Here is a 24,611-nt window from a genome sequence, read left to right as displayed (position 1 = left end):
AATAAATTTGTTTATTATTTCGATTTGTTGAATTGTTTTTTCCATATTTTTTAATTAGTTTAAAATGTCTTAAATTGAGAAAATCGATCTAGTGTTTGGAAACTCTTTTAGACATTGATAAAAAAAACAAATAAATGTAATCTTCAAGGTATTTTCTGCAAATTAATAAATTATTAATGGGTTATAAAAGTTCGAACTTACAAATTGCTTTGTCCCCTATTCTAAATTTTATTTTTAGATATTTGGGACCCTATATAAAGTTAACCATTAACACAAAGCTACAAAGCATTGCGAAGGTTTTCAAGGCTTAATGAAATATCTCGAAATTTAGTAGGTTTTTCATAAATATCATTAGATTATCTTGGATTTCGGGATCTTTTTTAAGTTTTCTCGAATTTCTCAATGAAATTCTTAGGTTTCTTTTCTAGAAATTTTTTTCACTTTTGCAAATTGTTTCTTAAGCTTAAGTAAAATCTATCCAAGTTTCTTTTGTTAAGTTTCTTCTATTTCTCGTGTTTTCCATTGCAATAAAAGTCAGAGGGATACAATAGTTTTATTAATATAATATTAATGGTCATTCATAGAATTTTAAATGGTTTAACTGACTTTTTGAGCAGCATTTCAGTGTCATTTGCATAAAAATATTTTACATGATGGTTTCAGAATACAAACATGAAAATATATCCTCTGACATTGGAAACAAAGACACTGCTAAAGTTTTTCTTATTGTGCTTCAGGGTTCTTTTGATGTTTTATGAAATTTAATAAATTCCAATAAATTACCAATCGAAACATCTACGGATGATGGCAAGTATCAATGAGGGGAGAAGATATAATAAAATGCCACACATTATTTTTGTTGACGTGTTAAATAAAATTGGTTGTCATCTCTTTTCTCCCGGTCTGGGTTGACACAAAACCGCACCTTCCATCGGGCTTTTTTTTATATTCTCTGGATCTTCTGGGAGGGAAAAAAAATTAATCTTTGAGGAACGTTCTCAAAACGTGGGGAGAAATCATCAATGCATATGGTCTTTAATTTATTAAACGCCTCTCTTCGGCACTCTTTCGTCCTCTCTCATGTGGATGGTTTTAACCCTGGGTTATGTAAAATGAAGTGGAGTACCATTGAAACTCGTTTCTTCATCCACAAGTTCCTGTATATAAGAATTCTCTGGTGTCCATTGATGAGAGTCAAAAAGTTAAATTGGTTTTTGTGTGTCTCTTTTGCGGGATGGTGATCATCATTAGAGCGTCATCGGGTTATGCGTGGAGGCTCTCGGGGTCTGATTTATGGGCGAAAAACATGAATGGGCCCGAGGATCTCTTCTTAACACGACGACGCCAAATGGGATAGTCATCATCATCGCCCTGAAGATCATATCTCTCCCCATTTGGTCTTGGGAGTTCAAAAAAAAATGTCATCGAATTTATGAGAGAAATATCAAACTTCCCAAATGGTCACCAAACAACACAAAACCGAAAAAGATCACTCAATACCTTATTGTGTGATTTATTTTCTATGGCTGCAAAATCGTCGCGAGAATGGTCTGTCGGTCAGATCACATCTTATACAGAATCACAAGAAAAAAAAGAAGAATCGGCCAACCATGAAAAATTATCCCTCTATATTCCTTCAACTTCCAAACGTGTCACCTCAAATAAATTGATTCTCGAGATTCTCTAATTAATAAATAATTTATTCATTTTCGAAAGAAATAAAGTCTAAAATTGTACATGCTTTTCTCTCTATAATGTCCTTACTTTTTTTTCAACATATAAATTCAAAAAGACGTATTTATTTCTTAATATTTTTTTATTTCTGACGTTTGTTTATTTTGTGTTTTGTTTTTTCGTTGAAACAAAACGCGATCGGTTTTTTGGACTTCCAACTCGCGCATTCTTATCTTCGTCTTTTTTCTTGCACGAATTTTTGCAAGCTACGTATTAACCTGCGATTATACTCAATGATATTCGATTATATGGAATTTCATAAAGGTGGTGCAGAGAGAAATATTCCTTCAGCGGAATTTGTCCATATGGAGCAGATTGTGTGTATTTTACCCCTGATCCAAAGGCTCGATCACATGTATAGAAATTTCACGCGACATCCTTTCCAAACATAACAACTTGTGGCAAAACCGACTGAAGGCAATATTTATCTGATCGAGTCATTAACGAGGGATGCTCATTAAAATTGATAAATATGACTCGCTACAGAACAGTTTTGTCTGGCTGATTTGGCAATTTGATATGCTCCACCAGAAAAAAAAAATCATCCAGCAACAATTCTTTTTATACTACTTTTTTTATTAAATTCATACAACGCACAATCCTTGTTGCTTTTTATATTTTTCAATTTTTACAATATGTGGATTTTCCCTTTTCAGTTGATGTTTGCCTCAAAAACCCGTAAATTTTACCATTTTTTAATTTTATTTATATGTTTAAAATGTTTATGAATATACATTTGTAAAAACAAGAAATACGAAGTGCTAATCGATATATCTAAATTTCCTGTACAACATTTTATAACATGTTATGTTTAAATAAATATTTAATAGCATGATAATTTTTTTTTGTTGAAATTTAAAAGGATTGCAAAATATCCTAGCCTTGTATTCGTGAAAGCGACAGCTTTATGTAAGATTTCCTTCTAGTACGTATTTTTTTTTTAAATCATATTCTCGATTTAATAACTGATTCACAAAGGTAAAAAAAACAAACCAGCAGTAAAATATCTAATTATGGTCAGTAAAAAACCTAAATTTTTACAAAAATTAGTCTAATTTAATATTTAACATTTAAATTTGTTGCAGATAAAATTGTTGCCAAAATTTGAACGATAATATCACTGTTTAAAATTTTCTTATTACTTCTCAATTTTAACATTTTACTGCTAATTTGTGCAATGCCATTCATAAAGCACCTTCAATTACCTCCATTTTTTTTAATTTGAATGGTAATTAAATAATACAATAACTTTAATAAATTGAAATATCATTGAGTAATTACAAATTGAAAATATTATAGGTCAGACTTATTCGGAAATGTGAGACCTTTTAAATGAAACTAAACTTGCTTTAATCTAATGTGAAATACGTTGTTCTAAGCTTTTAACGTCTGACTTTTGAAATCCCTAAGACAGTGAAAAACCCAGAAGAAAAATGTCCTATAATTTTATAAGAAAAACCTTAAAGAAAGCCGGCTTTGTTCTAGTATTTAACCTATAAGATGATGACATGGGTTATGGCCTATTATATACTTATGAACATTTTATAGAAAAGTTCAATTTTACTGATCAAGCTTGAAGTTGAACAACATAAAATAAAATATTACACCTTTTTATCAAAATTTCTCATTTTAATCTATGGTTTCGGATTTTAATTGTGTCAACGGATACAATAGAGTCAACAGGCCTGGAAATAATTAGTTGACTCTATCGAGGCTTCACTGTATTTCGTATAATATCATCAAATGAAACAAACAAAAAAATTAACCTATATCTAGTTTGATTTGAAATAATGATTAGGTAAAATACTTCTTTGTCAATTCCATTAATTTTTAATATTTTATTCACAAATTTTTTTTTTAATTTTTATAAAAACTGGGTATGACCGGTATGACCATAAATGTGCACCTTTGTCAAGCATTTCTAGACTCATGACATGTCCATACCTTTTCACAGTACTTTATGATACTGTATGGAAAATTTAGATTTGCATATGAAAGTCTTATACAAAAAGGTTTAGTTGGAATCATTAAATTTTTAATAAGTTTATTAAAACGTTCTAAGAAATGCGCCTTACCCAAGAAGCAATTTTTTCTTAATATATTTTAGCTTAATTCTCTAAGGCGTTATAGAACCAAAATTCTTATATTTTGCTTATAGTGCTCTTGCTTCCGTAACGGAGATTAGTGAAAGTAAAGTGGCGCACTCTTAGGGGCCTCAAGGTGCTTAAGGGCTTCTGTAGGAATTTCAACACTAAATTCTCATTATAAGCCTTCTAAAAATCCATTAAAGCTATAAGCGGTATAAGAAAGTGTTTTGTTAATATGGCCATAAGTTATGCCTCCATCTTTATGATCAACTTCAGAAAAAGGTATGCAGTATGCATCCAAAACAGTGTGTTCTTTTGAAACTCTGGTAGGGTGGAGTCTAAACTTATGGATGTCATACACTTATAGCTTGCAAAAATCTTAAGTTATTACATAAAACCGATTTCAAAAAATTAAAAAAAAAATTTTAAACACATTATAAACTAATCATTTTATGACTTTTCGAAACTTGGGGTGACATGATAACTTATTTACGATTATATAGACTTTGGATCAGTAAAATTTAAACGATAGCAGGACTTCCTGTAACTAATATTAATAAACAGTCTCATTCTTTTAAGAATGTTACAATGAATGCCCCAACAATGCGTAAAAAGTCGGCAATTACTTAACCTAAAAGAGATATAGATTTATCGATATTATCGGTTCGATCACTGGTAAAAATAAAAGGATCAAATTTGTCCTTTTGCAAAGGATGGATCAAATCAATATGTTATATTATGATAAATATGCACAATTGAAATTTAATTCATCCTTTGCAAAAGAATCAAATTTGGATCAATTTGATCCTTTTATTTTTACAAGTGATAATTGCAAAATGTTATCATTCCACCCCTGTTTTAGGTAAGAACTTAAAATTTTTGCAAGGTGTCTATAAGTGTATAACATCCATAAGTGTAGACTCCACCCTATACTTTTGACTATTTCAACGATTATAGGGTAAGTGTGCCAAATTCCGGCCAGCTTGCAATTCCGGCCACCTTTTTTGTTCCTTGAATTTCCATAAATTTTTAGTTTTTACATACTCTAGAGATTATACAATGCAAAAGAATAACAAAAAATGTAGCTTTGACAAACGAGAAGACGTGAAAAAGACATTGGAAGAATTCCCGAAGGGCAAGGCACTATGAGAATGAAGGTGGTCGAAATAGAACACCAAAGCTTTGTTTACATTTTTATTCATTTTAAAATGTAGGGGAAAGTGCCATTGCATGATACCATTGGAAGCTTCGTAATGACTAAATTTTCTATGTTACACAATATATATGTAGCTCATCGCAACCATTTTTTAAAAGTATGGGAAAGTGGTCAGTTTTTAAAATAAATCGCGGAGTCACGTTATTTGAGAAACATAGGAAAAATGTAGTCATTACAAAGCTTCCAATAGTATCAAGCATGGGAACTTTCCCCTACTAAGAATGATTTTAAAGTAAATAAAGACGATAAGCAGTCTAGAAGGTTCCAAACAACGCTCCTTAAGAAGAAGGAATAAATAAATCAATTTGAATTAAAAATATTGCATTTCAAACTTGAGACTTTGGCGCTTGCATGCAACTAAATTTGGCACATTTACGGCGTTATCACACTTGCACATTAAAATTTTAATGTGATTTACATTAATTGTCCCTTGTGAGCGTCCAAATATGTTATTTGTGTCTTTGAGTCACTTAATATTTGGGGTTTTTCTATTTATTGATAAAGAAGTGGACTTGGCCTGCAAAAATAAGTTTAAATTTATCTAAAGCATAAATATTTTTCACATTAAAAAATTAAAGAGAAAATTGCATTAATTTTTCACATTAATGCTATAAATCAATTTATATCAAATTTTGCGGGCCAAGTCTACCTTTTTATCAACAAAAATAGATCAAATTTTGAATATAAAATGATTCAAACACACAAATTACACATTTGGACTCTCACCAGCGACAATTAATGTGAATCATATTAATATTTTAATGTGCAAGTGTGATAACACAGTTACCCTAACCCTTTTAATCATTTTAGGATTTTTTAAGATCTCATGCTACACAACGTTGAGGAAGTCCAAGCTTTACCTATAGCTAGACTTTCACCACTTGAGACTTTCTTCCTTCTCTTCAAATGTTTAGATTTAAATTCTTCATGATAATTGTCTCGTTTAGGAGATATATGTCCATAATATGAGAAAGATTTTAATTGTCTCGATGGGACAGGATAAAAAAGCCGATGGAGGTGTGGGATTGGAAGAAAGTCGGTGTTGTCACAAAGGAGATAGAATAAGATTTCTTTTTGGGGAGAAAATGATGTGAATACTAAAAATATTCCCTGGGGAAAGATCGGGTGCGGCAAAAGGATGCATTTTTTGATCGAAAAGTTATTCTTTTTTGTTGTTGTTGTATTAAATCGACAGATCGCACCAATGGCAACTGGGTGATGGGGAATGTGTTGGAGGATTCTCTGTACTGAGAGAGCTCATTAACCGTGAAGTGGCTTTAAGAATAAATTCCATACAATCGCGAGCAGTAAAGCAAAAACATCGCAAAGCTGTCGACTGGAAATTATTTTATTGATACAATCTGTTGGTGAAATTATGGCGGGAACGCGTTGTCTTCTTGCGGGGTGGACGCAGCTCCAGGGCGAGATGGTCGATGGCCGGCCGGCGTCCTCCACAGTGGGGCCCTTATCGTATAGCGTGACTTTGTTTATGACCCACCGTTGACAGCTGATCAGTGCTCTGCGACTGTCATAAAGTCTCCAACCATTTTGCGAACAACCCAACCAGATTCCATGCTCCATAAATTCTATTGAACAGCAAATCTCTCAGGTCACAAACAGAATCCACCTTCATGCCTTCTGCACCCCTTTCCTGAAGCCGTTCCTTCTTTTCGATGAAGTCTCTTTCTACAGGATCTCCCATCCCAAAAGATTAGCAAGTTCTGATCATGGATTGATCCCCCTGAAAATTATTTATACTGCAAATATTGCATTCTGCTGAGGTTTTTGTCCACCCTAAAAATAAAAATCTAATACAGGGGATAGGTCCTTACGCGCAAATGACACAAAAAAATGTTCTATATAAATTTCCAAATGAATGCACTTAGTCCTTATTGCATGTTTGAAATGTTGATTCAACACAAATTTTATTTCAATTTAATATTTTGTCTCTTTTTCTCTTGTATTTTCAGGTAAGAGGAGGAAATTTTTTGGTGTCTGTTAGATGAAACATTTGTCAACAGCTCTCAATTGTAAGTGGTCTTTTTTATCATTTTTTCCCTCCCTTTTTATATGCCGACGAATCTCATATGTTAGAGCATTCATAGAGCCTTTATAGAGCCATTGAAATTGAGGTAGAAAATACAGTCAAGGGTTAGTTAGACGCCATCATCGAAAATTTTCTTCTATAGAGCCTTCCGAATTAAAAAAAAAAGAGAAATATAAAATCCAATAGTGTAGCTCTTATGTAGGAAAAAATGGAATCTCTTACAATAGAGAAGAGATTTGGGATAACAAACAAATAATTATCCCCACTTTTGTCATATTTTTGTCAAATACATCGTCCTTACCTGAGGTCCTCAGTAACATGTTTAAAATCCGGTCAGGGACATCCCTTTTTTTCTCTCTCATTGTCCCTACAACCTTCATCCATCTCCATCTCAACCCCTTTCCATTTCGCAGGAACTCACTCATTTCCAGTGAACATCCTTTCCGGGCCATCAATATAGGAAATTGGTTCATTTTCAGGGACCTCGTGTGACCCCGTCAAATACACATATAATGAAGTTTACATGAAAATGCCACTGCAGAAATAATATATTTATTTTTGGGATTTGTCCCATCTTCAATCCCATTACATCATCATGCGTAAAATTGACACTGCATGTGTGTTAACTCAAGCTTAAATAATTTTTTCGAATGGTACATTTTCTAGGGATACTCTTAAGGCCATGTCCCAGAGAAAATCATAAAGGTTGACAACAGGGAAAAATATCCAGCATAACAAAAGAACCACAATCGATATGTCCTACTGTACACATATGATCTCTATATTAACATGCAATTGACATAAAATCACAATAATATTTGAATTTGCCTTCCTCAAATGGTAAAATTGTCTTATTCTTCATGGGCTTTCTCCAGCTCCATTGAGGTTGTATCAAAAAGGAACAAAGACCGTTGTCAAAATTCCATTTTGCTTCAGGCACGACAAATATTATTTTTCAATTTCTTTTCACTATTGCTTTCATCTCCTCCCTGTCATTGTGTTTAGAGGATAAATCTCCGAATATTGCATTTCACCATATTCAGGAACGTGCGACAACACAAAAAATATGTCCTCAGAAATAATTCCGTTTGTATTCATGCAAAACCATAATCATCTTCCTTTCTTCCTTTCAGGGAAAGTTCATTTTCAATGTCCCTTTATTGTGTCGGACAATTTTACCGACAATTAGTACTTAAAGAAGTTTTTTTTTAAAGAAATAAACTTGAAGAAGTTTTTTTTTATGATTATAAAATTGATATTTAAACAATTATCAGGAAATAAAAAAAAAATATCAGGATCAATAGTGCCCACTGTTGTCATACTTCGAGATTTGGAATTTGGATCTAAATTCTAAATTCTTAAATCAGGATTGGGAACAATAGATCCGGTGTCGGCCAAAATCCCGAAAACCTTAAAAACGAATTTTCAAGATACCGAAAGGGCCAAAACTCCGAATAAGCTAATATCCTGGAAAGCCGAAATCTGAATGGTTAAAATTCTAAAAGGACGAATTACTTAAAAGATAGGCTAAAATAGCTTACGAGTAATATGATTGATTTTCGGATAAAAATTAGTTACCGATTATGAACCGGTTATTTACCGATGAAGGGATACGAGGTTGGAAATGAGGATCATATTAATGGTCCCAGGGTAGACTTATAGGGGGTTCCTCGAAGGTACCAAGTCTCTATCTCTAACCATTTGGTTTTGGAACTAGCCAGGGTCATGTTTTTTTATGTTTCTAGCGTGCCGAATAAACTTTTGAGTTTATTAGCTGTTTTTCGTTATTTTAGAATGAATTCGCAAAAAATACAACTACGAAATAAAAGCCAACTTGATATTGAATAGGCAACCAAAATTCCCAAATTGGCAACCTAAAGTATTTTTGAAGATATCTAGTGAAATGTGTGCGAGAGAAAACAGGAAAAACTCTACACTAAAACCGCTCGAATTTTTCAGAGCTAATGGCATCCCCCTGGATCTAGCCGTGATAAGGACCGGACATACAGCCAAAATACGATCTTTAACTTTTCATAGCTAAATATAAGAAGTTTAAAGAACTTCTAAACAAAATTAAGAAATTATTATTTTAAATTAAAAACTAAATTTTTTACTTTAGAATGTTATCTTTTCCTATAAATTGTGAATATTTTTTTTTGTCACCGATAACTCACTGGGCCTTGACATAAAGGGGTTACGTGGGTCAAAAAGACTAGAAGAAACATAATATTTTTCTCTAATATTTTTTTCAATACCTTAAAAGATTTATTTAATTCAAGGTCTTATATAAGTAAAACATCCAAAGGATATTTCCCGAAATTTTTATTTCAAAATTTTAAAAATTCACCCTCGGGATCCTGATTTACGGAGACCTTTTTCAAAAAGTTACTTTTCGGTGGACAAGATTTCTCGGAATTGGTTCATCTTTAGTCGAAAAACCAAATATTTCCTGTTAGCTTATGAGTTAAACTAGTCCTTGAACCTCTCGAACGTCTTGAACCAAAGATTTTTTAACAAAATGAAATTTGAATTTTTGAAAGAATTTTAACCAAAAAAAAAACAATTTTGACGTATTTTTACATCACGTTTCGATTCCTAGAATAAGTTCTGATCAAGTAAACATAAAATCCTTCGTTCAAGGACTAGTTAAACTCATTAGCTAACAGGAAATATTTGTATTTTTATTATAAGATAACCCTACTCTGAAAAATCTTGCCTACGAAAAGAAATCTCCACAAATCACGTGAAAATGTCTGAATTTTGAAAATTTTTAAGAACATAAGAACTTGAATTAAATTTTTTTATTGCGCTGAAAAAGACATCTGGAGATATAATATGTTTTTTTAGTCTTCGTAGTCCACGTAACCCCTTAAAAGAAAACTTAAAAATATACCTTAACGATGCAAAGTATTTTGCCTTTGTAGAATGCTCCACCTCATGTTTTTTAACTCTATAGCGAAAAAGTAGTTTCTATTATTTGTGATAGATTGATAAAAACAACGTTTTACTTATACTTATAAAAAAAAGAATGGCTACGTGTTCGTGGTTTTAGATTTTAGACTTTCTTTCGAAATCGCATTTTTGTAAAAGTATTTTTTGATTCACAATCATTTCATAAATTATTTTAAAATTTTCGAAAAGTTTTATAGAAGAAATACAATTGCATTTTGCATAAAAAGTGTTATTGGTTTATAATCATTCATATTGAATTCATGACGTGGTTTTATAATCGATTAGAACCAATTCAGACTTGTCAGAAAATGAACTTGAAGTAAAATCAAAATTAACATTTGATCTTGAAAAACTGTCATTAGGAATTAATCAAGGTTTTTACAAAATATTTTAAAGTCTAAAAAATTAAAATAATATATTTAGAAACGTAGAAGTGACCCAAAGTTTAACCTTTTAACGACGAGACACTTTTTACGGACCGAAAATCAACAATAAAACTTAAACTGATAAACAAAATCAGTAAAAAGTATTAGGGGAATGTTGGCATGGTTCGCAGAGAGTGAACCTTCAAACAACGCAAATTTTCTCTTTGTTTGCAAAGAACTAGTTCGTCAAATCTTAGCTATAAGATAGATCATTATTAAGCTCATGAAACGAGATGAGAAATGGCAGGTCAGCTCTTTGCAAACAAAGAGAGAATTTGCATCGTTTGAAGGTTCACTCTGTGCGAACCATGCCTACATTCCCCAAGATCTAGCCTTAGAAAATCTGACAGAGTCTGATTCGGTGCGTTTTTTACCTCTACGACCGATAGGGACAAAAATAGCCGAAAAATTTAAATCAATTTTCTGACAATACCAATGAATAAAAATTTTCAGTGTAATATGAAAAATTTTATGTAAGGTAAAGTGCCCTCGCTCGACCGGTTCCTTGTCTCGACCGGTAGAGTTATTTATTTAATTTATTTATATTTGCTATAATATTTTGCGTATGATCTAACATTAATAGGTAAATTATTCCATGAATAATACAAACCAGTGACAAATTCATATAAATTGGCGAAATTGAAAAAAGAAAGTCAAATCGACGTTAAATCGTCGCTTTTCAAATGTAACTGCCGATTTGTGCATTTTACGCATTACTTCTGCAGTAACTCAATCTTCTCAATGAAAGAAGGTGCAGTGAAATAAATTCCTGTCTCTTTTTTTTCGGCATAGAAAGAAAGAAAATCTTGTGGTGACAAAACAATATTTCTTCCTTTCTTCATGATTTAACAACCGCAGTCTTTCATACGCTGGCGACATAAGAATGAAATGTGAAATTAATATTGCGGCCTCGCATTTCATGTGGGAGGAAAGAGTACTTATACCGTAATCCTGCTATATACCCATAGTCCATAGGGCAAAAGCCTGGATGGGAATTGTTAAAAGAAGAAGGTTAAATAGATGAGTAATCCGATGTTTTGGAAGATAGAAAAGGATTATCTCTCATGGGTCTTCAGTGAGTAAAACTTCAAAACTGTCGCATCGTCTTGTTGGCTGATCCATACAAATTATGACAATTTTTTTTTCTAAATCTTTGACAAAATACCCTTGGAGATCAGTGGGAGAAGAAAGGACAAAATTAGGAGAAATATCTCAAAACTATCCATGTGCAAAATATTCTTGGTTTTTTTCTCGTTGCAAAATGGTTAACGTTAAACTTTCTCTAAAGGCTTATAAATTCGATTGCGATCACTAAGGAAAATTGTATCAAAATCTTTTTGGAATTAATCGGCCATAATTAAATTATTTCAACGGACATGATACTCTGTCAATCGCCCACGCATTGCTTCTCGTGAGACTTCAACAAACCATTTAATGCATTAATTCATGTGCGCCGTCCAACTTTGTCGCTTGTTAATAAGTCTCCACTAGTGACTTTTATAAATGCTCTTGTCCCCTGGACTAGAGGAATATTTAATTTTTTTCAAAATATTTATGAGCAATAAAGTTAAAAGAGATAAAAACTTTCATATACAACAGCAGTTGTTGAAATGTCGACCTTTTATACGCTCGTTTTCTCGGCATATCTTTCTCTTCCCCATTTCAAATTCATTTTGAATGTGTCCAAAAATAAATAATAGATCATCATTGTCTACCCAGTCATTTTTACACATCAATGATTTTTCCATCTTCATGCAGAAAAGAATATATTTCATCCCCTTCAATTGGCTAAACTGAAAAAAAAAACACAAAACTCAAATGCGCGGGAAAAGTTTACAAAAATACTCCCCCACAATTTTTTTTGTGTTTTACCTATACGAATATCCTGTGAATTGCATTAAATTCCACCATTGTGTTTGATAAATTTTGCAAATTTGTGTTTGCGAATTTATTCACAATTCATTTATAAAATAAACAAATATCGCATTCATTCACTCTTGTAGTGGATTTCAATTGCAATTCGACGGCTATCCATCGAAAATGGGCGCTCCTGGACAAAAAAAAAGCATCCTCTCTCCGTTCCAAAACACCCTCGTCCACCAATGTAAAAACATCGCAAAATTTCCAGGGATATGTACCTAACATTATGTATATGTATTATGAGGATAGAATGTATATTTTGTGCAATATTATTGCCGTGAGTGAATGGTACTTTTTTGATTTGATGATTTGTTTCGAAAATCAATTAAAATTGCGACAAGGAAATTAATTGAATGAGGTCTGCATAAACGGTTGACTTTGAATAGAGGGAAGGGGGTTAGGCATTTTCACATAACGTAGTTAAATCAACCGAAAAAACACAAATAACCAATGCTTCAAATCATCTGAAATCGACAATGTTGATGAAGCTGCTAGGAAAGAAGATACTGTGCATTTCTCTAAACTTATTTACTTGTACCACGGAATTCACTTGAATCGCAAGCGGGAGCTTTTGGGTGGTGTTATCATATAGAAAAGACGATCGATAAGTTGAGAAGAATGAGACTGAAGCATTAACGCACAGTTAAAGCTCAAAGCTTCAAGGACATTGCCAACTTTAAGTTCAATTTTCCCGTCCAGAAATTCGGAAATTCAACGAGGCTTCGTAAGATTGGGTTAACTTATAAATCAGTTATTTATTAAATTGTTTTATTGCTAAAAATCAAGTAATAAAATCAAGGAAGAAATTAAAGTAAAGACAGGGTATGGCCATTGAATTTACAAATGATTTTAGAAAACAAATTTTTAGAGCAATCAATAGGTGAAGTGCTCCTAATTTTGGACACTTTGAGCGTAAAATTGGACACTTAAAATAAACTGATCAAAATTATGCATTTTTATTTCAATATTTGATAAATAACGAATTCTACCTAAATATTTGTTCTTTTTCGAAGATTTTAACATTAAATGTTTCTTGTGACATTCTACGGTTCCCTTACCAAACAGGAAGAAGACTTGGTAAGTTACGTTCTTGAAATGGAGAAAAATTGGCATCATATTGAGGCGGATGTAATAATAAGAATAATAATGTTGGCACAACATTCCATGACGGAACAAGACCTTCCTGCAAAGGGAGTTTTAGACATGTATTATTATTTTTTCTTGTACAAGGTGAATGTGCTGTCCGAACTGACAAGCAAAGTGTCCATAATTACAAGCAAGCTGTCCAAAATTACAGTCAAAGTCATGTCTACGTATCAATTTATTTTCAAATGTATTAAGACCAACAGTTAGCTAAGTTTCTAAACAATTCTTCTGAAAAAGAGAGTAACAAAAAAATCAATTAGTATTGAAAATGTCGCACTTCAAACTTAGAACATTGATGCTTATAAGCACCCTGTCCAAAATTATAGCACTTCCCCTATTAGGGAATTATCATGCTCATTTAGAAAAAGATTTGTGGGTAAAGGTGAATTGTGTAAAACTGTCCCAACCTACTCTTCGTTTAAACTGTCTTATTGGGCTGAGACACAAATTATATAGGGGAAACTGGGACAGTGAGCTTATGTCGAGCATTTCTTCAATGGACAAGGATCCCTATAGTTTCTGTGAATTAATATAGGTTTCGTCTTCTAAACTCTAATATCTGGATTACAAATATCGCAGTGTTTGGGTACTGCCGCATCTTTACTATTGCCTCAGTTTCCCCTAATCTTGTTATTTTCTTTCTTGTTAAGTGAATTTATTTTCTAACTACCGTAAGTGCGGATGACTTTGAAACCCTCTCTACGTAAGCTTTTCTTTACTTCTAGAATTTAAGGATGGTCTTTACCGATCCGATCTACCATGTCTGATCGGTGAGAACGGTGAGAATCGTTCTTAAATATTAGAATTAAAAACAAGCTTATGAATAGGAGGGAGTCAAAGTCACCTAAAGGGCACAAAGTACTAAATAGAGCGTTACAATAATGCTAATGTGAGATATTTGTGAGTTTGCGTCCACCGCCGTCTTAGCGTTTGTGCCAAACCTCCATTAATTAAAGCAAAACGGTGGAACAGTCCCTTTGCAGGATATTATATGCCATAGTAAATATTCATCAGATGTATCCACATGAAAACTTGTTGTTTGCAATATCCTTTTCACATAAAATCATCCACTAAAAAAACAGAGAGAAAAGGAGAAAGGCTAGATCTAACTGAGCTGTTAGCCATTCTGTCATACCCCCAAATGTAGACAAAAAAGTCATATATATTATTATAATCAACGAATATTACACCAATAATTAAATTTGCATTCCTATATATCATTAGAACAATATATCAACCCTTATTTTTGAAAATTGCAAATGAACAAATCTTAATATTACAATATCAAAGTAATAGGAACAGTAATGCTTCAATCTAACTTAACGAAAAATTTGAGGGTTTTCTAAAATCACTGTTTTGACTTTCATTCCGTCTTTTTGCTGTGGAATAACTAGTTTTCTTTATAACCCATTAAAAACACAAAAAAGAAACAATTGACGTAATTTATTGGTCGTTTTTCTTGTTCAGAATATTTTGTAATATACTTATCCGGGATTTAAAGTTTTAAGTATTACAAAAAAGACACAGCGCGCCTGGTAATGTACTTTTCTACACATTGTGAGTAATATTTGTCCAATTGCGATTTACATGTATATCACATATAAAAAAAAGTGTCAAAATGCTCCATTTGGACAATTTTTTTCACAATGTGCAGAGGCCATTAGAAACCAAACGGTAAGAGATATCCACTTGAGGTTTTTTACATGACTCTACTTTCTCTTTTCTCACTTGAAAAAGATTTTTTTGGGCTATATAAACGGCAGATTCAACATTTTTTCGCTTACACTTTAAAGATTGTCTAGCAGCATGTATCGTACGTATATGCAAATAACAGAATAATTTGTTTTGGATTAGAAAGGTCAAGGCTTAAAGAGCTCTAAAGCATATTTCTTAGATTTTTTGATATCGCATTTGTGATTTCCTGAAAATTAAATACCTGTTCGTATAGATTGATTAATATTTGGGCATTTTATCTGTAAATTGCATAGTAAATCCATTATAAAGTAAGATTTTATATGAAAAGCTGCAATTGTTGTTTTCACATGTACATGTACTGTACATTAGTCACTATAAGTACTCATGGTATTTTATCTAACCACAGAATTTCCTGCATTACTAAAGTCGGAAAACATAATATTAATATTTTGTAAAATTTTGCTTTATTTTTAGTATTGCAACATTTTTAATTCGAAAATAAACTTCTCTTCTATATTTAAACTACTCTCAAATTACTTTTTAATTGAATTATATGTGATACTTAATTATATTTCTCCCCATATATACTTAATTTCAACAAAACCAATTTAGGTGAAACAAAATGAGAAAATGGTAAAAAATAGAATTAGAGCGGAGGTATCTCATAAGGTCACTTTTATTGAAATAATTAATTTTACGTTCATTTTGTAAATTAAATAACATGGAAAAGTTACGACAAAATAAGTATAAAACAGATTTTCTCTGCCAATTACTATAGCAGAGTCTGTAAATTTATTTGTTTGCTTAGTGCGACTATAAAAAGCTATATCCTAAAAGAATGTTTATTTATAATATTATTAATAATAATTGAGGAACTAGATCTTGTCACATGTGAAATTGCTAGACAAGAATTACAGGTTATTTATGAAAATATACAAGTGCATTAAATTAAAATACCTTAAATTCTCAGAAAATTTTTGGCTACTTTGTAAAAGAATTCGATTTAAGATTTCCATGATAGAAGAGTGATGGTTTTGTTATTGATTCCATTGCATGTCCAATTTTATAATTATTTGTATTCAACTAAGTTGTTAGTTTTCAATGATTCTTTTCAAGACATATTCCTATCCTGAAACTGTTCTCAAAATCGTACTTAAACATATTCTCCTTAATCTAACAAGCAAGACAGATTAAAAAGAATATGGGGTATTGTTAAAATTTTATGTAGCATTGTTAGTTAATAGACAGCTTTCTATCCCTATTGTTGATGTTTAATACTCACTGTTCTAGAAACTCTATTGCAGGATGGAGTAGTTTCACGCACTGGAACTTTTTTCAGGACACATTTGCTAAACTAATATGAAACATATTCAAACTGATTATGTTCCGTTAAGCGGTCTACAGACTAGAGGTTTAGCCCAGTTCCAGAAGGCCTCAAAATCCTAAACAGCTACCAATTTTACTGATTTTTCAGAAGCTAACAGGTCATTAAACCTTAATAATTCAATCCTAAATTAAACATTTCCAAAAAAATTTGATTTATGAGAAAATAGAGTTATTAATCCTTATGGCTAAGCCTTAGATCTGAAGCCATATTGTAGTCTTTCTTGGGTTCTGATTATCTAAGAATATGCAGGACAATTCCTACATTTTTTCGTTTTATAAAGCTTTATGTTCGAAAGTAATACATGCGTTGGACTATCCCAGCCTCCCCTACCCATTAACATTATTCTTGGTCTAAACGGTATATGATAATGAGTTGATGACAGCTAAAAGAAATGTGTAGCATACTCAAACATATTGCCAAAACAATTCGATATCACATGATAATTAAATACCATCTTTTGCAAGATGTTCCTGAATCCTTACTGTTTTCAAAACCATACTTAATAAACTTTTTTTAAGGGGGTAAGCGTCTTTGAAGGCTTTAAAAAATCGATTTTTTATTTGCTTATTAAATAGGATAAAAAATAAAGAACATTTTCTGAAAATCTCAAGTTAATCGAAGTAAAACTCTCGGAGGTAAATAGAGCAGTTTTAGTTATGCATCTTGCCCGCGCGCGCATATTGTTGTAAAATTTAAACGCGTTTCTCTCAAAACACCATTTTCAAAATCGGTTATCAAGATATTTTGAAAACGCCTGAACCGATATTTCTGAAACTTTGCATACTTTTTCTAGATATACTTGGCTCGTGCTTAACATGAGGGTTTTTAGAAATATTGATTTTGACGGATTTTATAGTATAAAACATGTTAAAAAATGGCTGAAAATTATCACTTTTTTGAAAAAAGTTGTCCCAAAAATCGAAAAAAAAATTAAAAAAAACCTACTGTTAAGCACGAGCCACGGTCATATCATAAAAGAAAATACTAGTTTTATGGATTTAAGCTGAAGCTGCTAGAAAAAAAACGTGACAACGGAAAAAATGAGAGTGTTATCATACCATTTCTCAACGGGTCAATTTTGAAAATTTTCCAAAAATTTTCCAGTGAAATTATCTGCCAAGGCCTACTCTATCAGATAGACGAAAATTTGAATTTATGAAATTATATAGTTCAAAAATAAAAAGAAATCGACAAAGTAAATTTCTTTTCTTATGTCAAATCCGCTTACCTCCTTAATCTAATAATGGCCTCTACACACTAGTAGAAATTTCTTTAAAAAATGCCTTTTTAAAGAAAATTTCCTCTATCCTTGTAGACAGAAACTATAACGTGCACTTTTTTAAATCAAATTCGTTGCTATAAAAATTATTTAAATTACGGCGAAAATCGGAATAAATGCCCTTTCTGTGAATGTGTGGTGTCAATCCACCTTCCTCCCGTCCTCTTTTTCCCAACCGGATCAGTTTGGATCAGATCTCCGAGGAGGAAGCAGTGAGAGTGAGTGGTGGAGAGTTAAAAGTTCTCCTCCATGTGGAGGAATGCCTATCGTCGAGACAATGGACTTTCCTGGAGGAAATCCCAGCCATTTAAGACTATAGGAGAAGTTACCCTGCGAATTGAGAATCCAGCTCGTACGTAAAGCTAAATATTGGCTTTCCAAGATGACCTGGAGTCAATGGATGGAGAAATCGCACCAAGGGCCCCACCGGTATTCTTATCGTCGCCGTCGCGGGAGGCTAGCTGCCCCTAAGGGGGGAATCGTCGGGGGAGTCACCGAGCGACTGGTGGACATATACTTCAGGAGTTCGATCGGCTGACGGGGAGGAAGGAAATCTTCAGTTCTTCCACGGATTCACCCAGATGGAAATAGTCAGAGACATCGGACAAAATCTGCACTCCATACTTTTATCACTTCGTATGTAAAATATCCCTTCTTTTCCTTCCATAAAATGAGAGTATCGGTTTAACAAGATTTTTTCTTCTTGAGTAATTTATTAATCTTCAGGTTTTAAACTAAATTACATTTCTTATCCTAAAAATGTTTGAAATTAAAAGTAAATCATCACCATTTATTCTTGAGTTTTCAATAAATGAAAAGTCCGATATTCCGTTAAATCAATGTTTTAAAACGTCAGAATTTTTTTTAAAAAGGCATTTTTTTTTTACAAAAATTGCTTCTAGTGTGTATACAGCATAACAGATAAAAATTAATGATAGTAATTCTATCTATCTAAAGCTTGTTTCATAATCCTTACTGTTCTCAATCTTATATCGTAAATGCAGGTGACGTTACACTCCGGGTGTGGCTTTGCACCCCTGCTTTTCGTAAGCTTATGGTAAATTCCGGCACATAACAGTGGTCTTCATCGATCTGATTTCTTATGTCCGATTAGTAATTACCATCCTGAAGTGCTAGAATAAAAGAAATACTTACGAAATGCAGGGTTTCAAAGTCACTCTCATCTACGGTACTTAATGAAATTTTTCATGGTTTTAAAAATAAGAACATTACTCGTTAATAGCTTACTTTCTATCCATATGCTTGTCCTTTAGTCATTGTTCGCAAAACTGTTCACAAAGAAATTTTTCCTGTTCTCAATGATAAGAAATTTAGTACAGTTGAAAAGAATTTTGGTAACCTATATTTTTGTTGTCTTCCTGCCGTGATTTTCTCTCAATTCCTATGTGTTACCAAAACCAGAACTATACTCAATGGAGTTCTTTATGATCTAAATCTAAGGGATAAGATGTAAGAGGTAAATAACAAAAATGTGTTGACGTTCGTTAGAATTTCTAAGCGGTATTACTTGCCTAGGGGGCAGTGGGGCAAATTTGAAATTGGGATTTTCCTCTTAAGTATATCTCAGTTCAACTTAAACATAGGAGAAAAATCCCCATTTCAAAGACGCTCCATTTTCAAATGTACTCCACTTCCCCCTAATAAGGGAAATGGGGGAAAGTGCCCATGTTTCGTATGATTTCGAGCTTTGTAATGATAGAATTTTTACTATGTTTCCCAATAAATGTGACTCTTTATTATTATTATTATTATTATTATTATTTATTCGCTCTCCAAAGAATATTTACAATGTACACATGTACAGCTGATTGTTTTAAATAAATTAAAAAGATGTTCATTCCTATACAAATGCTTAAAAATAGTGATTTCTATGTCTTTTCCTACCATTGCGTCCACCGCTGTCTTAGCGTTGGTGACCAACCTCCAGAGGCAAACGGTGGAAATCCTGCTTCATAGGTTGTATAAGTCATTGCAGAAAAATCTGCTATCTGAACATCTATGGAAATCTCATAATAAAACCCCATCATTTCAAATGATTGAAGGTTTCACTTTTATTAATTTTAAATATCTTGAACTGTACATTGAGAACAGTATAGGGGAGTTTAGAGACCCAGTATAGGTTCTAAAAGAACACGTTTTTTCTGGGTCTTGTGAAAAATTAAAATTGAAACTTAATTAATTGAAATTCAAATAAAATAAAATAAAATAAAACCGATCCTTTCGCACCTATATTTTAAAAACTAAGGAAAAGAGTGCCCTAGTCATTACGAAGCGTTGGGTCGTATGAAGCATAGGCATTTTACTGGGGTGGAATGATAACTTTTCGACACTATCGAATCGATAGTATCGATAAATGTATATCTGGGGTGACATGATAACTTATTTTCGATACTACCGACTGTTGATTCTGAAAACTTTAAACGATAGCTGCTCTTCCTGTAACTGTTTATCAACAGTCTCATTCTTTTAAGAATATCGCAATGAATGGCCCAACAATCTGTAAAAAGTCGACATTCACTTAATCTAACAGATATAGATTTATCGATACTATCGATTCGAAAGTGTCGAAAAGTTATCATTCCACTCCTGTTAGATTAAGTGGATGTCGGCTTTTTACGCGTTTCTGGGCTATTCATTATGACATTCTTAAAAGGATGTTACTGTTTATAAATATCTATATTAGCTACAGGAAGTTCTGCTATCGTATAAATTTTTCAAAATCGACGCAGTCGATACTATCGAAAATAAGTTATCATGTCACCCCTGTTCTCAAAACTGGAATCTATGACATTTATTCTTGGATTCAAGCTTAGTTTCAAGGACGAGACAAGATTCAGTATAGTCTTAGTTTATATTGTTTATTAAATTCAGTTTAAATGTATCATCAAATTTTCCTGGAGCATGAATTTAAGTGCTGTGGGAGAAGAAAAAGTAATTTTAGGACATAGAGAATAAGTGAGTTTGTTGAGCTGAGCAGTTTCATATGAGATGTCACATTATATGTAGAATATAAGTAGTATATAAGGGAGAATTGTCACCCTCTACCACTTATCGGGTTCACAGTCAAAAGTACTACCAGCAGAACGCCCGTATGGCACAAGCGAAAAGTATCAAGTGTTCTAACAAAATTTTTAGTCATACAGTGTGAGAGAGATGTATGAGGCGTAGAGAGATGTGTTATGACTTTTGCGGAATATTATAGATTGCATATAAGGCCAAAGTCGACTGTTCTGACTCAATAATAAACATATATGAGGAAAATATGCTCCGCCCCGACGGCAAATGCTCCTCCTCTGCCTGTCATAATCAAAGTTTCGGTTTGTCATCTTCTTCTTATTAATATTTCAGTGCTCTCAAAAGAAGGAGCTCGAGCGCCCCGAAACGATGCGCAAACTCGTCGTCCGGCCACCACATAAAATATGTATTTTCATAAAAGCAAAACCCGAAGTTATCCGAATCAGAAATTTTGCCCGTTCGATGCTCTACCCCCTCTCCCGAAGAATCCCCCGACAGAAGCGCAAAAGTTTTTGCCTAAAGTACATAGCCCTGGCAATACCTGGCCAACCTGTTCTCGTTTTCTATAGGTTTGGAAGGGATATATGCAAATTAATGATATTTTCCTGCCACATGAAAATTATGAAGAGAGAAGAGTAAGACATATATATTACCAATTCCTTAACTTTTATACTTACATACCTCTCCTACATCTATGCCTTATGCCATCGGAAATTGAGTTATGTTGCCAGAAGTAGTATGAAGATAAAAAAAAACAGTGTTTCTGGAGGGGATAGTACTACTTCAAGAGGGGAAAATTTGTCTTATATACTTGCCTTCCATTGGATTTTCTACCAGAATGGGTAGAGATGTGTTAGTTTGACATATACATTAGCATTTCGGGCATTTCATATACTGTCTCTCACATACAGAAGAATCGAATTCGAAATGACGGGCTGTTGAGGCAGCGAACTGACTCCGTCTATCAGTGCTGCTTTGACGCGCGTTTCGATTGAATCTAAAACGGTGCGTGGTGCGATTTTGCGTAAAAACCAGTCATTTTATGTGCATTGTGACGGATTGACATTTAGCAACGGAGATAAAGATAAAAGAAGAAAAATCCCGTGACACCAGTTTTCGTGTCTCCTTCTAAAACATACCCTTTGTCCATGGACTCGTGCGAATGTTCGTACAATTGGCCAAGACAGGTGTTCAAAAGGCGTTCAAGAACGTTTTTCACTTGAGACTTTTCGAAGCGTGTTACCCATCAAATGAACATATTGATGAACTCTTGTGCTTTAATTAGATATTTGTAAGTTTGATCATTTTTTTTTTATCAATGATCATACAACTCTATCAAAATCGATTATTCGATTAGTTTGCATTTTCGGCGGATATTTTCTTCTTGATTTTCGAACAAGAATTTTCGGTTTTTTTGGTGTTTCATTCATCTAGCCAGAGAGATAGGGAAAAAAAGTGAAAAATGGGTAGAACGTGATTTAAATAAATGAGATAGCATCTAAAACACTAAAATGTGCAATTCACTGAAAGTCCACCTTCAGTTACATCGGATTCAACAATTTAAATTCGATGATCGAAAATCGTGTGAACTCAATGAAATGCTGATTTGATGTGAATATCGCACTCAATCGGAAAAGTTTGAAAACAAGTGATTAGAATTATTAAAAACAAAACCAGAAATACCAAAAAAATAAATAAAACTCTGTGAATTATTGACAAAGAACACTGAAAAGTATCGCAGAGATTCAAGTGTTGTGAATGGTGGGTGGAAGATGATACAATTCGGAATTGTTAAGTACGGGATACTGAAGAAATTTAAAGACAAGCCCAGACCAAATAGAGGTAGGCACTTTCAAAAAAACACAAATTAGTTGCAAATTTTACAAGTGTTAAAAACGGCCTTATCTCAATATTTTATACTTGACCGGATACAAATTAGATTGTTAAAATTATACTAATATCTTTCCACAAGAAAATAGTTCATGTTTCTTTGGTGAAAGTGTTTAAAAATTCATCTAAAACACCCATCAATTTTGGCCAAAGATAAAACATTTCTCATATAATTTTAATTGAATAGTGTTACGCATTTTGGGCACATTTTAATAAATCGTTTCACAAAAAGACAGTCAACATTATTAAATGTTTATTTATTTTTTCGTAAATTCGATCACATTAAGTGCAGAGACTTGATACGCAGATCCACAAAGTGAAAGCATCGAAAAAATCCGTGAATTTTTAAGTAATAAAATATAACACAATTTCGGTTGAGAATTTAAATGAGAAAGTGTAGCCGTAATTTAATTTTTATTTGTTTTTTCGCAAATTAATTTTTCATATCACGGTTTTACAATAATTTTATGTTTTCTGCACGATTCCAAAACTTTACATGTTCATAATAAAATGTGTCTTTTTTAATTTTTTTCGTCGTTGTCTTTTGGTTTGGCTTCAACGAGGTATAAATATACTCCAAAAATACAAAAGTGCTTTTAAAATAAAAAAAAAAAAAGTAACACATTATGAAATTCTTCTCGCGTTCGCGACACTTTGGAGGATATATCCAAAAGGCACCAAATGAAACTAATTATACAGTTTTTAAAAACAAAAAAATTGCAAATGACCTCAATTTTGTCCGTCACGAATAATTTTTGTTGGTGTTCCATTGGTATTGTGAATCAATTTCTGGTGTAGTCACTGTAAATTAATTTTCAATTGCGTCTGAATTATAATATTTAATCTTTCAATCTTATGATTGTTTGTTTACCCAATCACCATGGGGCGCAATTTGTGTACATTTTCGATTGGAATAATTGTGAAAATATTTCCACAAGGATGGGTTTTTTTTTCTCTGGTGTGTTGGGTATTTTGTGTGATTTATGTGTCCCAAATATAGCGTATATTTTTAGTTTGAAAAAGCCAACTGTTAAATCTGGCAGTGAATTTTTCATTAATACTTTTGGTGGAGGGTTCGACAGGGAAATGGTATAAACAAGAAAAGAAAGTTATAGTTTCCCTTCTGGAATACCTCTCACTTCTTATTCCTTGTGGAACCTTATCCCCGTGCCATATATTGTCATCGGCACCACCAGGAACCAAAAAACATCATTAGATTATATATATCTTTCCTGGCAAACATCTACAATTTTGATGTTGACTCGATATTTCCGTCAACGTGATGTACTCCAAATATTTTGGGATGTACAATCATCCCAGGGAAAAACTTAATTATCAATTGGGTGAAGTTGTGTACAATATTTCACGGTATAAAACAAACAAAGACAAATCATGGGATATGACTTTGAAGATATATAACTCTACTAACAGTTCTACCCAAACTTACATATACACCTTCTTCACGAGATGGTTAATCATGCCATATACCAAAATTTTAAGATATTTTCCAAATATACTCAATTCCCCATGAAGTGAAAATCTTCCACACTTCTGGTTTCTATCAAATCAATTTGTTAAATCTAAACAGAAAATTATGTTTGTATTAAATAAACACCATAATTCATTTCAATTGAATCCAACACCAATTAGCCATGTAGCAATTTCTATTTGAATTTACCACAAACATTGTGGATGAATCTCAGAAAATCTGCCACAAGATAGCTTTTAGCACCCTTTAAAATCTGGCAGTTACAATATGTCTTGGACCTTATGCGACTTATTGTATTTTATAAGATC

At 32.7% G+C, this 24,611-nt stretch overlaps 1 protein-coding gene across 10 annotated transcripts in view; it reads left to right on the top strand.

Moving 5' to 3' along the window:
* Positions 1 to 24,611, top strand: part of LOC129806592 (homeotic protein spalt-major) — a 171,015-nt gene that overhangs the window by 93,598 nt on the left and 52,806 nt on the right. For 2 of the 10 annotated variants that reach the window (XM_055855293.1, XM_055855291.1), the window contains exon 1: positions 21,891 to 22,766. The exons of the other annotated variants lie outside the window; for them this stretch is intronic. In XM_055855293.1, the coding sequence (XP_055711268.1) occupies positions 22,697 to 22,766 (70 nt within the window). In that variant the 5' untranslated portion in view covers positions 21,891 to 22,696. Of the gene's footprint in view, positions 1 to 21,890; positions 22,767 to 24,611 lie in introns of those variants that run through there. 10 annotated transcript variants of the gene reach the window in all.

The sequence above is a fragment of the Phlebotomus papatasi genome, chromosome 3 (genome assembly GCF_024763615.1).
Source record: "Phlebotomus papatasi isolate M1 chromosome 3, Ppap_2.1, whole genome shotgun sequence".
NCBI lineage: Eukaryota > Metazoa > Arthropoda > Insecta > Diptera > Psychodidae > Phlebotomus > Phlebotomus papatasi.
This window is presented reverse-complemented; position numbering and strand designations above follow the sequence as displayed.